Source organism: Dipteris shenzhenensis, chromosome 18, assembly GCF_047967505.1.
Source record: "Dipteris shenzhenensis isolate YYH24624 ecotype China chromosome 18, Dip_SZ_1.0, whole genome shotgun sequence".
NCBI lineage: Eukaryota > Viridiplantae > Streptophyta > Polypodiopsida > Gleicheniales > Dipteridaceae > Dipteris > Dipteris shenzhenensis.
This window is the reverse complement of record NC_141613.1, coordinates 8,852,316-8,865,731: the sequence shown is the minus strand read 5'-3', so window position 1 is coordinate 8,865,731 and position 13,416 is coordinate 8,852,316. Positions and strand designations below refer to the sequence as shown.

At 44.8% G+C, this 13,416-nt stretch overlaps 1 protein-coding gene across 1 annotated transcript in view; it reads left to right on the top strand.

Annotated features, from left to right (window-relative positions):
• The window catches only part of LOC147890765 (DTW domain-containing protein), a 40,238-nt gene extending 27,060 nt beyond the window's left edge, over positions 1 to 13,178 (top strand). The window contains exons 2-8 of the mRNA XM_087389985.1: positions 6,687 to 6,827; positions 7,216 to 7,308; positions 9,327 to 9,453; positions 9,533 to 9,636; positions 12,340 to 12,420; positions 12,505 to 12,590; positions 12,716 to 13,178. Of these exons, the coding sequence (XP_087246111.1) occupies positions 6,687 to 6,827; positions 7,216 to 7,308; positions 9,327 to 9,453; positions 9,533 to 9,636; positions 12,340 to 12,420; positions 12,505 to 12,590; positions 12,716 to 12,917 (834 nt within the window). The 3' untranslated portion in view covers positions 12,918 to 13,178. The remainder of the gene's footprint in view (positions 1 to 6,686; positions 6,828 to 7,215; positions 7,309 to 9,326; positions 9,454 to 9,532; positions 9,637 to 12,339; positions 12,421 to 12,504; positions 12,591 to 12,715) is intronic.
• The last annotated feature ends 238 nt before the right edge of the window (positions 13,179 to 13,416 follow it).

Sequence of the window (13,416 nt, the reverse complement as noted above, 5' to 3'; positions counted from 1 at the left end):
ACTGTTTTGTCCACTGAAAAAAGCTTCAAACACCTCAGCCTGTCACAAACCTGCAACAAAGCATGGGACAAATCCCAACCAATCACCCTTCTGCCAAGGGGATAAAAGGCATCTGAAGTTTTCAAACAGTAACTCAAGTGCTCACAAGCAAAATCTGGGCAAAAGCCCCTTGATTTGACACCTGTACCAAGTGAAAAACACCCTCAACAATGAGGTAGCATACAAAATTCAGCGCTCTCCTGGCACTTTCACCTGACAATGTAATGCATAAACTGCCTGTGTGCACAGTAGCAACACAGATCCCAACGTACAAACACCGAAAAGAAAGTCTTTTGAGCACTGTCAACGATGGACAGTTAGGGACCGAGTAAACTCGATGCACCCTGGCCAAGCGTGGCTCAATTGAGATTTTCAAAGTGTCGTACACAAAATGTAACCTGCAAGAAATGTCACTGAGTACACTGCGGAAACAAGACCAATGTGGGCACCCTGGCTCCACACTGCCTCAAGGCATACACTGCATACACTTCTAGGCAAAAGCCCTTTGTAATAGTCACCCGAAAACTGAGATTTGCACTCAGTGTAAGCATAAAAGCCCTCTGCGCATCAAGGCATCTGACCTTCCCGGAAAAATAACTGTGCAACCACCACACCCTGTGGCACTAGTCACCTCAAGCACGAGGGACACGAGTGTACTTGTTGTACCTCAAACACACAGTTTTCCTCGGGAAATGTATAAACAGCCTTGTTGTACTTTGTACCTGCGTGTACTTGCATGTACCACGCAAAAGAGGAGAATGCTCTTCACTCTTTTCCTTCTTTCCAAAAAAAAAAAAATCTGTGCCTGCTGTACCTGCAAGTACCTGCTGTGCCTGCATAGAGTACCTGTTGTACCTTGTACTTGCGAGGGCACGGATCCCAAAAAAAAAAGTCAAAATTTTGGCTGAGGGTACAGCCGGTACGGATGTACCTGTACGTGCACGCCCGCTGATGGAGGTCGGCTGCCTGTGTGCAGCCGGCTGCTGCTGGTCACACGACCCGGCAGCTAACAGCTGCACGGCCGGCTGCCTGTCGTGGCTGGTCGCGGGCGCGACCAGTTGCCTGTGCAGCCTTGCTGCGCGTGGCCGATGTTGCGCGCTGCGTGCGTTGGCTGCGCTCGCCTTGGAGCTGCGGCCGCCGGTTGCTGGTAGCAACTAGCAGCAGCTAGCTGCTGTTGCAGCTATGGGTGCTCGTGCACCTGCTGCGCGCGGCTGGTCGCGCGCCTGCTGCGCCCTGCTTGCTGCTGCCTTGCTGCGCCCTGCTCGCGCACCTACTGCGCCCTGCTGACAGAGGGCACGAGGCCCGAGGGGAGAGGGAGGGGTAGACTGGAGTGAGAGGGAGAGGGTGGCTCTGATACCACTTGTGAGGGAAAGAAGGGGGTGGAACGTTAGGAGACAGTGACACAAGGAGTGTGGGTGTGTAAAGAATGCCCTTGAGCCACACCACAAACTCAAAGGTTTTATTAGGATTAGGTATTCACCCTATGACTGTCTTAAGACAGTCATAGGGGTCGTAACATTTTAAAGGGTGGCAATGTGCCTTTACCCCAACACTGCTTCCGTTGCATGTTTGCTCGAGAGGTGTTAAAGATCGTGACCTTGGTCTTGCCAAGGTTGACCTCCAAATCATGGGATAAACAAAAAGCCTGCAGTGCATCTAGGTGTCGCTGGAGCCCCTCGGGTGTGGACGACGACAACGTCATTGAATAGCTTTGCTAGGATCGGGGCTAACGTGTCGATCCCATATGCGATAAACTAAGTGCATAGCCCCTCGTGATCCTTAGCTCGGCCATTGTGCAGTTTCAATGTCGCGTCCTTGACTCCCCCTCTGGTGAACAACGTGCAAGTGGTGGGGCGACGTGTGTGTATGAGATCTGGAGTGGGCTGGTGTGGGACATCATAAAGATGGTGTGCATACGTGTGCTAGACTCTCGTGTCAGTGAGGGGTGATGGAGACCTATGCTCAGGGAATCTCTGCCAAAAATCCTTAGAGTTGTTGCTGTACAAGATGTTCAGCAGCTCCTCCTCATTTCGACGAAGAAATGCCTGCTTCTTTCGATGTACGAGACGTCGGTACTTGTGTACTGTGTCTGGTGTGTTCGGGAGGTAACATTTGGTTTCAAGTTGGAGCTGTCGGCGATAAGCCTTGCACTCTGCATTGTACCAGTTGTTGCAGGGTACAGAACCAAGAGGTGGTGGTCTAGTGGACCGTGTGGTGTGGGGAAAGATTTGGAGGGCAGCCTCGTGGAGTGTGCGACTAATCAGGGCAGCACGGTCCTCTACGAGTGATATGTGATCGATGTAGGTCAGGAGTCTGTTTAGGCGTCCAGAGTAGGCCGGTGAGAGGCTGTGATCAAAGTGTATGGCGTGGTAGGTGTCGTGCTTCCTATGTGGTGTGTGTGGTGTGGCTAAGCGTGGGGTGGCGATAGTGAAGAATAGGTATGTGTGATCAGCTCCTAGAGGGAGTGGTGCTACGGTAAAGTTGATGATACATGAAGTGAGGGTAGGGGATCCCATGATGTAATCTACTACACTAGTGCCCCCCCGTGTGGGAAGCAGTAAAGCCACCTGAGGAGGGCCATAGGTCAAGCCCGTTGTAGATGATGAGATCATGCATCCTGCCCAGATCAAGGAGCGCGTGTCCATATGGTGTAACAGGCCCATGTCGGTCCGATGAGGTCCTGGTCATACTTGCTCCGTCTAGGTCCATGTCTGGTAGCATGATAGAGTTGTCTCGAAAGTCCAAGAGTGGTGCCTGGTGCGTGCTCGTGCTGGCCTTGAAGTCCCCAACAAGGAGAACTTCCCTGCGGACTGAAATGTCTGGGATATTCTGATGTAAGGGTGCATATGGCGATGTCTCACCCTGCTCTCGTGCCACTCTGGCGAAGTGGGATGTGTCTGGCGGGAAGTAGCATATTGCTATGAAAAGGTCACGGGTGTCTGTGCGTCGGATCCGGATCCACATGAATCGGGAGTGTGCGTACTTCCTCTCAATGGAGATGGCTCCAGCGAGGGAAGACCCCGCCTGATCCTCGGACTCCTCCTGTATCCCTCGTCTCATCCCTGAAGGTTGACTCCCATGTGTAGCCACTGACTATCGGTAGTGGACGCTCTGGGCTCTGGTGTGTCTCCGTGTAAAAGACTATGTCTCGTCTTGTATAAGACTCCGAGAAGTTCCTTGGGCCTGACCATAAGGTACCATTACAGGTCCAAATGGTGCAATCTAGGATCTCGAAAACCTGAGTCTCATAGGCCCCGTCCCCCTACGGGGTACGGGTGGGAGCCCGACGAGTGCCGGTCAACAACCTACCATCTCGGACCACGGCCCATTTCCCCTCCTTGCGGGCAACATCCCGCTGCTGCAAAAGAACTCGTCGCTCCTCAATCTGTAGTGGTGTCAAATCCTCGTCCATGGACAGGGTGGTGGGATGCTCTCGTAGAGCGGCTCGGCATCGGAGTGTCGCTAGTCGAGCATGTGAATCTCTGAAGCGAATGAAGCGAATGACTAGGGGAGAGAAAGATAGCAAAACTCTGAGATATTCTTCCACAACAATGGGCTGACTAAAGCTCAAGAGGTGAGCGTATTAAAAATTACCCAATATAGGGTATGCACAGCGGAAGACTGATAGAATTGCCCATGAGCTCACACAGTGTGGTGTGGTGTGTGGAATCACAAACTTCTTAACTTATGTGCATAGAATAGATGTGCAGCCTCATCAATAGACAATGAACCAGCCAGATAGAGAAACCACCAAAATAATATATTTCCGTCCAAAACTATGACTATGGCTCATAGTCAATTCCCTCTTCTTGAGCATACCCCTTGGCAACAAGACGGGCCTTGGACTTCTCCAGTGTGCCATCTTAATCCTGTGCGTCTTGAATGGTCAACCTTGCCCATTTTGGAAGTGTTTTATTGGCTGCACCACTTGCTGTACGTACCCCACGTCATTGATATACAATGGGCTGTCTATCCTCAATGGCTGGTTGCTCATCCGCAACATTTGGGAGAGCAGTCTCCTCATTATGTGGCAACCCAGCTGAAGCATTTGAGGAAGAAGTGGGATCCTCAGGTACATGTGAGGAAGAGGGATCCCCCTCATAACGTGGCATCTCTTCAGGCTCAAACTGAATGACATCCAAAGGCACATCATCATCAAGTGGCATTGCAAGGTTTTAAGGCATCATTCATTCATGCTCATTGAAGGCCCTTGCTTTTAGTACTATAACCCACAAAAATCCATTTCATACCTTTATCATCAAGCTTAGATCTATATTGTTTTGGAACCCAGGAATATGCCATGGAACCAAACACTCCGAAATGACTGACCTTTGGCTTATAACCATAGAATGCCTGAAAAGGTGTAACATTAACTAGTGCATTTGTAGGGCATCTATTCTGTATGGATGTGGTTGTAGTTACAGCCTCTCCCCAAAATGCCTTTGACAACTTCTTATGCTTGAGCATTCATCGTGTCTTCTCCATAGTGACCTGTTCTTTCTCTCTGCAAGTCCATTGTGTTGTGTTGTGTGAGCTACTGTCTTCTGATGCAAAATCCCCTGTTCTGACAAATAGCCTTTGAAGGCATCTAACCTGTACTCTCCCCCTCAGTCAATTCTGAGTGGTTTGATTCTATAATTGGTTTGGTTCCCAACAAAAGCCTTGAACTCAACCTCTACTTCCTCCTCTTTCATTTTACTTGAATGATAAGGTACTTTGGAAACATGAGTAGCTGCTGGTGTCGTTTAAGGTAGTGGCCAATGTATTAGTTAGTTAGGAGGGTTAGGGTCACTTTTTCCAGCTAGTGGTTGAGTCCTATCAGCTAGTGGTTGGGTCACTTTTTTCCAGCTAGTTGCGGCCTGCTGGTATTGCGATAATTCTTTCTATCTTAAATGGTGCGTTGCCCTATTAGCTAGATTTAGATGCTCGTTTGGAAGAGACTAAAATGAAATCGTTTAGACTTCACAAGCAGTTATAGCCTGAATGAACTACTTTTTGATTAGCCTTCTCCTTTAGTGCTAGCCTTCGTCATGGCTGAGTCTGCCCTTCACCTCCGGAGTGCCGATAGAAACTCAGTACGAAGACTTTGTATAAATGGATGCTCAAGTATGTGTGGGTGTGTGGATTTGTATGTGTGAGAGCATATTTTTCTACTATGGTCTACACCCACTGTTGGGCACTGATGATGTCAGTGGGGATGTCATAGTAGCTAGTCCCTGCTATGTGTGATGAAGTTTATGGTTTTCAATCTTATGAGTGACGATCGTGAGATTGAAACTACACTATGTTGTGTTTTTAGAGGATGTGTTTGGGAATGTTCTTGGATTCATCTAGGTATATAGTGGTTGAGTCAATTTTAGCTCACACTAGCGTTTACCTAGTGTGTTAGGGTTTTAGTCATGTTGACAGCTCCTTTGTACTTCATTCTTGCAACTTCAATTTAGATTAGCTCAACGTTTTTGCTCACCTTTCCATCTCCACTTCTCACATTTGGTATCAGAGCAGGTAGCCCCTTGCTCCCCCGCACCTCCCAGCTCCATGCCAAGCTTGAGAGCTCACTTCTGTCGCGAAGAATCAAGGTTTTGTCACTGGAAAGCAAGCTGGTTGACTTTTTTTTACTTCCTGCAACAAGGGTTTCTTGATTGGGTGTCACTTTTGGAGCAATGCTATTGCTGTTTTCTACCTAGGTGCCCAATATTTGTAGGGAAATCACTGATTTCGAGTTGATACTTGGTGACATACTAGGGCTGGTGGAGATGGAGACTCAGTCACAGATTTGCAGAGGCTGCAGATCTAATCACAATTTGCTAGAGAGTAAAGGTTGCAATAGCAAAGATGCTGGTCTCTCAAATACAAGCTTCAATCTCCACCTCAAGCATGCAAGAATGAATGAGAAGGGTTACACCCCCAATCTCAACAAAGAAAATCAGAAAAGTCTAGAGAGTTAAAGAAAATCAAATGAAAGCTAAAGCTAAAATCAGCTTTTAGTTTAATTCAAATAAATATATGTAAATTAGAACAAGTATTTTAGCCTATTTAATGAGTTTTTGATTCTTTTAAAAATTTGCCCCATGATCCTTCTACCCATGCACACAGTATTACACAATGGGCCTAGAACTAATTGTACCTTGGGATTGCTAGGGCCATAACTCATATGCTAAACTTATTAGAATTAACCCAAACTGAGACTAGAACATTAACAAGGTGTGGATGTGATAGCATGATTTTAACTTCTGGTTTGAGATGCTGTATTAGTTCAAAGCTGCATGTTATTTTGTAGTGGTGGATTTTGAGCTCATATCTGGCATTTGTATTAATACCTGTAAGATCTGGCAAGCCACCTATGATTTGGGGTTCTGCAGCTTGGAATATAAATATCTTACCAGGCAGTCCAGACTCCATACTTGCTTAATGGAGCGAGTATATATTGTTGCTAACTAAATCTACAGACAAGTGTGGGAGAAATGACCTGAACTTTTATTGAATGTTTCATCTTATGTAAGGCATTGAAATGGGGGTCATTGTAAAACAAATGTGTTGAATACCATATTCCAATTTAAGAATAGGATACGTTTATAGAAAATATGCCGCAGAGGCATTCCAGCTGAAATAATTTGTGAACTTGTGGCCTTTGTCTGGTGATGCAGGGAAAAGCAAAAGCTCTGGAGGAACACATGCATAGATCTTTCTATGCAAATATTCCAGTCAAGGAAGAGAAGCTGCCATTCTTCACAGCTCGACAAGTTGCCTGCCGAATACTTGGCAGCAAGGGTTACCTTTGTGAACATGTATCCAAAATAGGTTCTTAGCTCGGCAAATCCCTGTTTGGTCACACCTCCTCTACAAATTAATCTACCAGCTCTGTTTGCTTATTTTTCCTGGAATATCGTCTTTCTGCTATATCTTATTGTCGCCTTGATGTTCCGACCTCCATCTGTCGCCCATGCTTTCCATTATTGTGCTTGCTATGATTCTGTATAGTGCTTCCCTTGAGGCTCTTTTGGGGCTCTACTGCTTGTGATGTCATATATTCAAGGTTGAGTCATTGCCATAACAGCTCTGTGGCTTTGTATCTTATCAATGTCTGTGTGTCGTGTTGTTAACATGATGCCTGCAGATTTTTGAGCTCCTGCATTATTGTTTTATCTAACATTTTTTTTGGAACTTGGTGTGCAGTGCTGGCTTCCTGTGATTGATTGCATGTGCCAAAGAGTAGTACACATTTCCCTGTGGGCTGGTGTTCGACTCTGGTTGTACATGCATCCTAAGGTTAGCAGTTTCTTTCAAGGGCTTCTGGAATCTGGCTCATGTAAATGAAACTAGGGTGGTTGTACATGCATCCTAAGGTTAACAGTTTCTTTCAAGGGCCTCTGGAATCTGGCTCATGTAAATGAAACTAGGGTGCTTTCTCATTGCTGCTAAATATGATTGTTGATCTGTCCCTTATGTATGAAAGACCAAAAGTTGGCAGATAACAGGCCAATAGGCAGCTGAGCTCAGCCAATAACTGGTATTGAAAGAAAGGGAAATTAGATGGAGAAGACTCCACATATGGAACTATCCTTGTATATCTACACAATGAACCTGAAGTATGTCAAAGCCATGCCACATTAAACTGTATAAACAGTTCAAGATGCCATTGGCAGGAGAAGTTCTGAATACCCGAAACAAGTGGTCCCTGCTCCTTGCGTTTGGCAGACAAAGCAAGGATGTGGAGCTATGGGCCAGATGAGTTTAGAGTTCATTGCTTGACGTCACAGAGGCTATGGACACAGTGTGTTTCGGAGTTCGTTGTTCGAGGTTCCTGTACATGATGTGTTCAACAGAGGATACAGGTCTGTAGTGTGTACCGCAGATAATTATTTATCACATTGGGAACTGGCATGGGAAATAACAGCTGAGGACATCTCATTTGCTGTTCGAGGTGGCTTTAGGGTTTGAGAATCCAAGCTATTGGTTGCTCTCTGAGGTGAATCCAGTAGGCGTGCTGTTGGAGGGTCCATGGTTGCATCTTCATTGTCTTGCTTCTTCAGATCATTATGCTCACCATGAGCGGCAGATAGGGTGTTAGAGTATGGCATCTCATAGTGAGAGAGGGCTTCTATGTGGGTGAGCCCACCTTGAGAGGATAGGCTAGGTAGGCTTGGATAGGCTAGAATAGGCAGGTGTTAAGGCTGGGTTGGGGTGCCCAACTGGGCATCAACCAAGGTGGGTCAAATGACCCTGTTTGGTCGGACCCTAACGGGACCCAACTAGGGTACCCTGGATATACAGCTGCTATTGCCTACTTCTGTGTCTATCTTTCTCTCTCTCTCTCTCTCTCTTCTCACGCTTCCGCACGTGCAACAATCTCACAATCCAGTCACAAGAATATCGATTGCAGAGGACACGTGTACCCCTGGTCAAGGAGTGATCTCGTGAAGCGGTAAGAAGCAGCCAGCCTTTTCATCAATGAAGGATGAGAACCAGGCTGCTAGTACCAGAGTGGCGAATATTAGTTGTGGAACTTGTCCTGTCTTCATCTTCATCTTCCGGCCATTCAGTGCTAGGGGTGGTTGCTTTGATGTGTGCTAAAGTCTCATTGTATGTATCCTCCTCTTTGAACCCGCCTCCAGGAAGGCCACCTATTCTGATCTTCAGTGCATGGCTGCATTTGGCTTTGTACTCCTTAATCTCATCCTGAATGTTGGTTTATTTGCCTTTGTATCAACCTCTACAATCACTGCCTTCTTGATTGTTTGCACTATAGTGTAAACAAGGTCCTTGACTGTAGAAACTAATTGAGGGGTAGGAGAAGAAGCTTTGTAGGTCTCCATTACCTTGTTGATTATTGCTTCCTTCCCGTGCCCTTCAAGAACTTGGATTTGGGATGCCAGAGTTGCCATCTGCAGCCTTAGCCTCTCGTGATTGTTAATATAGATTGAAAATTTGCTCTTGGGAGCCAACAATGGGCCGATTAAGCCCCCCTCATTGGTATGTCCTTGCATAGGGATAGGGTGTAAAGGCTGCAACTGTAGAATACAAGATATTGCTGGCTGGAGCTTCAAAGACTAAATACTTGGTAGTGTGGTTGTAGTCTAGGAGAGCATATGGATTTGTGGACTGTTTTGGAACCTTTGCAGTGTGTCAATTCTCTCCTCAAATGTGGGCTTACTGATGGGGAGGTGACCAACCCTATTTCAACATAATTGTGAATAATAACAGTTCAGGAGTTTCTCTGGTTTTTTCACTTGCGTGATTAGAGAAAATGAAAATGCTGCACATTATCTTGGTGCCTCCCTTTACAGGATTATTTACGAAAAAACAACTCAGGAAAGCTACTATGGCAAGTATTTGGAGATGAATCTGCACGATTTTGTATATATGGTATGCAAGAACAGGAAGACGCAATGTGGGATGCTTTGAAACAAGCAGGTAGGCAGCTTTGTCTTTACTCTGTCATATTGTTTCTAATTCTGAAATTTCTTCTAAGAAAAATAATTGGCTTTTACAGGGCAGGCATCTGTTTGGTATTTGTACCCAGAACGTAGTCTCATTGATAATCATGTTCATGAGATTTCAATTCCTGAGAATTTGATGCAACAAAGGCTATCCCTGGTATGAATGGCTCTAAAATTATAAAAGCAAGTAAATGTTATTGGGCCTTAGACAGTGTTTCCTTTTTGAAGCAGGAGAGTTTTTCTTTTAACAAATCATCTACTGTTTTGTTCAGTTCTGATTAGGATTAAGCAATAGAGCTTATTTGCATGCTGGACTTTTACTATCATGAACCCTAGTCTGAACCCTAGTCTGTACATCACAGTGCTGATTGTCTTGTATCTATGTAGGAATGGTTGGTTTCAAGGCTAAGAACATTGCCTTGCCCCAGTGTACCAGAACTTTTAAATTCTAATAGAGTTCTAGATCGTTGGAATATGGAGCCTATGAGGACAATTCATCTTGAGCCTAGGACATGACATTTGTTAGAGATGGAAAGACAGGAAGAGACAGGAAGATGAATGTAAGAACAAGAGAAACGAGGCACACAATGGAAGGACGCACGTGCTGGTGTGAGAGAGAAACACCAAAACTTGGAGATTATTGAGAATTCAAGAGTTGTATTGCAAAGAAAGACCTAATTGAGGAATATATCCTTTACAAAGGAAGCTATAACCCTAGGGGGAAAAAATACCTAATAGAGGTGAACATGTCCTGAGTTGTGTTCACATCAAAATACTGATATCTGACATGCCGTATATGCTCCTGAGTTAGAGGATGAGTTTGGGAATGTTCTTGGATTCATCTAGGTATATGCTTCTGCTGTATTAGCGGACATGCAAATTTCACCTCGTGAAGTTTTCGTCCGAGTTGCGGCCTGCTGGTATTGTGATAATTCTTTCTATCTTAAATGGTGCGTTGCCCTATCAGCTAGATTTAGATTTAGATGCTCGTTGGGGAGAGACTAAAATGAAAATGTTTAGACTTCACAAGCAGTTGTAGCTTGAATGAAGAGATTTTGGACTACCTTTTGACTAGCCTTCTCCTTTAGTGCTAGCCTTCATCATGGCTGAGTCTGCCCTTCACCTCCGGAGTGCCGACAGAAACTCAGTACGAAGACTTTGTATAAATGGATGCTCAAGTATGTGTGGGTGTGTGGATTTGTATGTGTGAGAGCATATTTTTTTATACTATGGTCTACACCCACTGTTGGGCGCTGATGACGTCAGTGGGGATGTCATAGTAGCTAGTCCCTGCTATGCATGATGGAGTTTATGGTTTTCAACCTTGTGAGTGACTATCATGAGATTAGAACTGCACTATGTTGTGTTTTTAGAGCATGAGTTTGGGAATGTTCCTGGATTCATCTAGGTATATACTGATATCTGACACTTCCCTCGTGTCCTGGACTCGTGGTAGTGTGAACATGTATTCAATCACCAAAAGTAAGCAAGGCTAAAGCTTTGCGGAAAGCATCAAGCTTTTCTCTGGTGGTGCCTTGGTGAAAAGATCTACCAAGTTCTGTGTGTAGGACAATAGAACAAGCTGATCTAGCCTGCATGCAATTGTTCTCTGACATATGATAATGTACCTCAATTTGTTTCGTGTTAGCATGAAACATAGGATTCCATGCTATTGCGATAGCACTCTTGACTGTTAGTGAGAATAGTAGTGGGTGGATTGAGCCATACACACTCAGCTGTAGTTGTGTAGCTTTGTACTCCGTCTCATATGAAGAGGTGGCTACAGTGGGTTGCCTCTTGCTTAACCAGATACGGATGAGCTGGCAACAAAGACAATTTCCACTGGTGGACTGTCTACCATCATAGTCACCAGCCCTCACTGAATGCACAGAATTGTGAGTCACACCTTGGCATCAAATGATCCTAGATGTCTCTTCACAAAACACATATTTACTTGCTTGGTAATTCATTTATTGCATATCTTTACTCGCCGAAAATTTCAAGCTCTTTAAATTATGATGTTTGCTCAGTTAGGTACTAGTTGGCTAGTGGACCTCCATTGAAGGGGTTATGGGCATTAGTGTCCCACAACTGGAGATATATCTATTTAAGAGAAATGTAAAGACTAGACCCCACCCGAGTACCCAAATATGGGATCAATCAAATGCATTGAATGAGACCGACCCCTCAACTATTAAAGAGAATGTTTGCTGTAGCCTTGGGTGTGGGCCTGTTAACATGAAAGAGTCCCAGAGATGCAAGACCAGACGACAAAGTGATAGGCCTGTGAGAAGGCCAACCAAACTCACATTAACCCTAGACTAGCCCTTTGAGTAGAGCTAACTGCCAGAAACATAAGGATGAAAATAGAAGTCAAATCGAAGTAGTATTGGTCACCTAAAGTATGACACATAAAGAGTGGTTAAAATCATTTCAGCATGACACGTCACACGTGGCATGCTGACGTTCCTGACAGGCGACATGGACACATGGCAGCCCATGAGATGCAATGCAATTACGCGTCCAAACAAACAATTACACAACTATTTTAACAAGATGTGAACAAGGCCCTGAAGCTCCTGGATGTGCACTGTACCAGATTCTCATATTTCTTCCAAGTTAACTACTTTAGGGAAATTTCAAATACGATGAAATTGTTAAATCGTTTGGCCTATAGGCGTGAGAAACAAACTAGCTCAGCAGCTTTTTCTTGATTTGCTTACTCCGATGAGTCAATAGAACGATAATAGTGAGTTTACTTAAAATCAGGATACAAAAGTTACTAGATCTTAACGAATAACTGTCCAGATTTGCATTTCTGGAGCGTGTCAAAATTTTGAGACCTGTGGGCATTTTGCAGGAAAATTGTCAGTCTGGTCTCAACTTTGTTCTAATCGATGGCACATGGAATAATTCAAAGGCTTTGGTGAGCCGCCTCCAAGTGAGCATATTGTTTTTTAGTCCTGTGTATGGAAAATCAATATTTTACATTATTTTGTGACGTAGTTGGTGCTGTTGATCGCAGAACCGTGCAAAAGAGACATGGGACGGGCAATATATTCGGTCTGTTTCACTGTCCCCTGAAAGACTCTCTGTAATGCATGGTCTAAGGTGAGCATCTGCTAGAATAGGTTTGTGTTATTGTGTACCATGAAAAATCATGTTCTCATCCTTTCCTATGAATATCTTTGGTTTGTTGAAGTATCCATCATTTATGTTGGTTTTGGTTGGAGCAGGCCTCAACCTTCCCTGGATAGGACGTGCACGGCAGCGGCTGCAGCTCAATTGTTGCGGGAGTTGGATCTTCGTGAAGAGCTGGTAAACTGTCATCTGGGTAAGGCTGCCGATGCCATTGAGGATGCATTGCAACACCTCCACAACGCATTAGCTACCAGGCGACAGCGAGTAGGCAGGGCCATTATTCGAGCTAAACAATAGTAAACACACTCTAGAATTCTGTCATGTCTGTCTATGGGCTTGGAACGCCAGGGCAATAAATAGTTTGATCCATCGTGCAACAAACATATGCCAGTTTTTCAAGGTGGCCCATAATGTTTGAATTCAGGAGCAGCAGCAGTATATGCAGCACATTGTGAACCATTTGGGAGGCAGGGGGTAGGGTCTTTAGAAACTGCGTGTCCGCGGGTCTTTAGAAACCCAGTATAGCTGCTTATGCTTGGGCACTGATGATGACATAAGTGTTGCTTTGCTTGCCGAGTATGTCTTCCTTTTGTTTTTCATAAAAGTTTTTGTTTACCTCTTTTTTTTGTTCTCTTTCATTTTCTCTTTTATTTTGTGTGTAGATTTTTTATCTTTAGAACAACAAAAAAATATAAATTTGTATGATTGGACTTATTCTAGTCTTACAAAGGTATATACATTTGGGAGGCAGGGGGTAGGGGTGCATTTAACTTAGAAAAGGACAATTTAAAAAAGA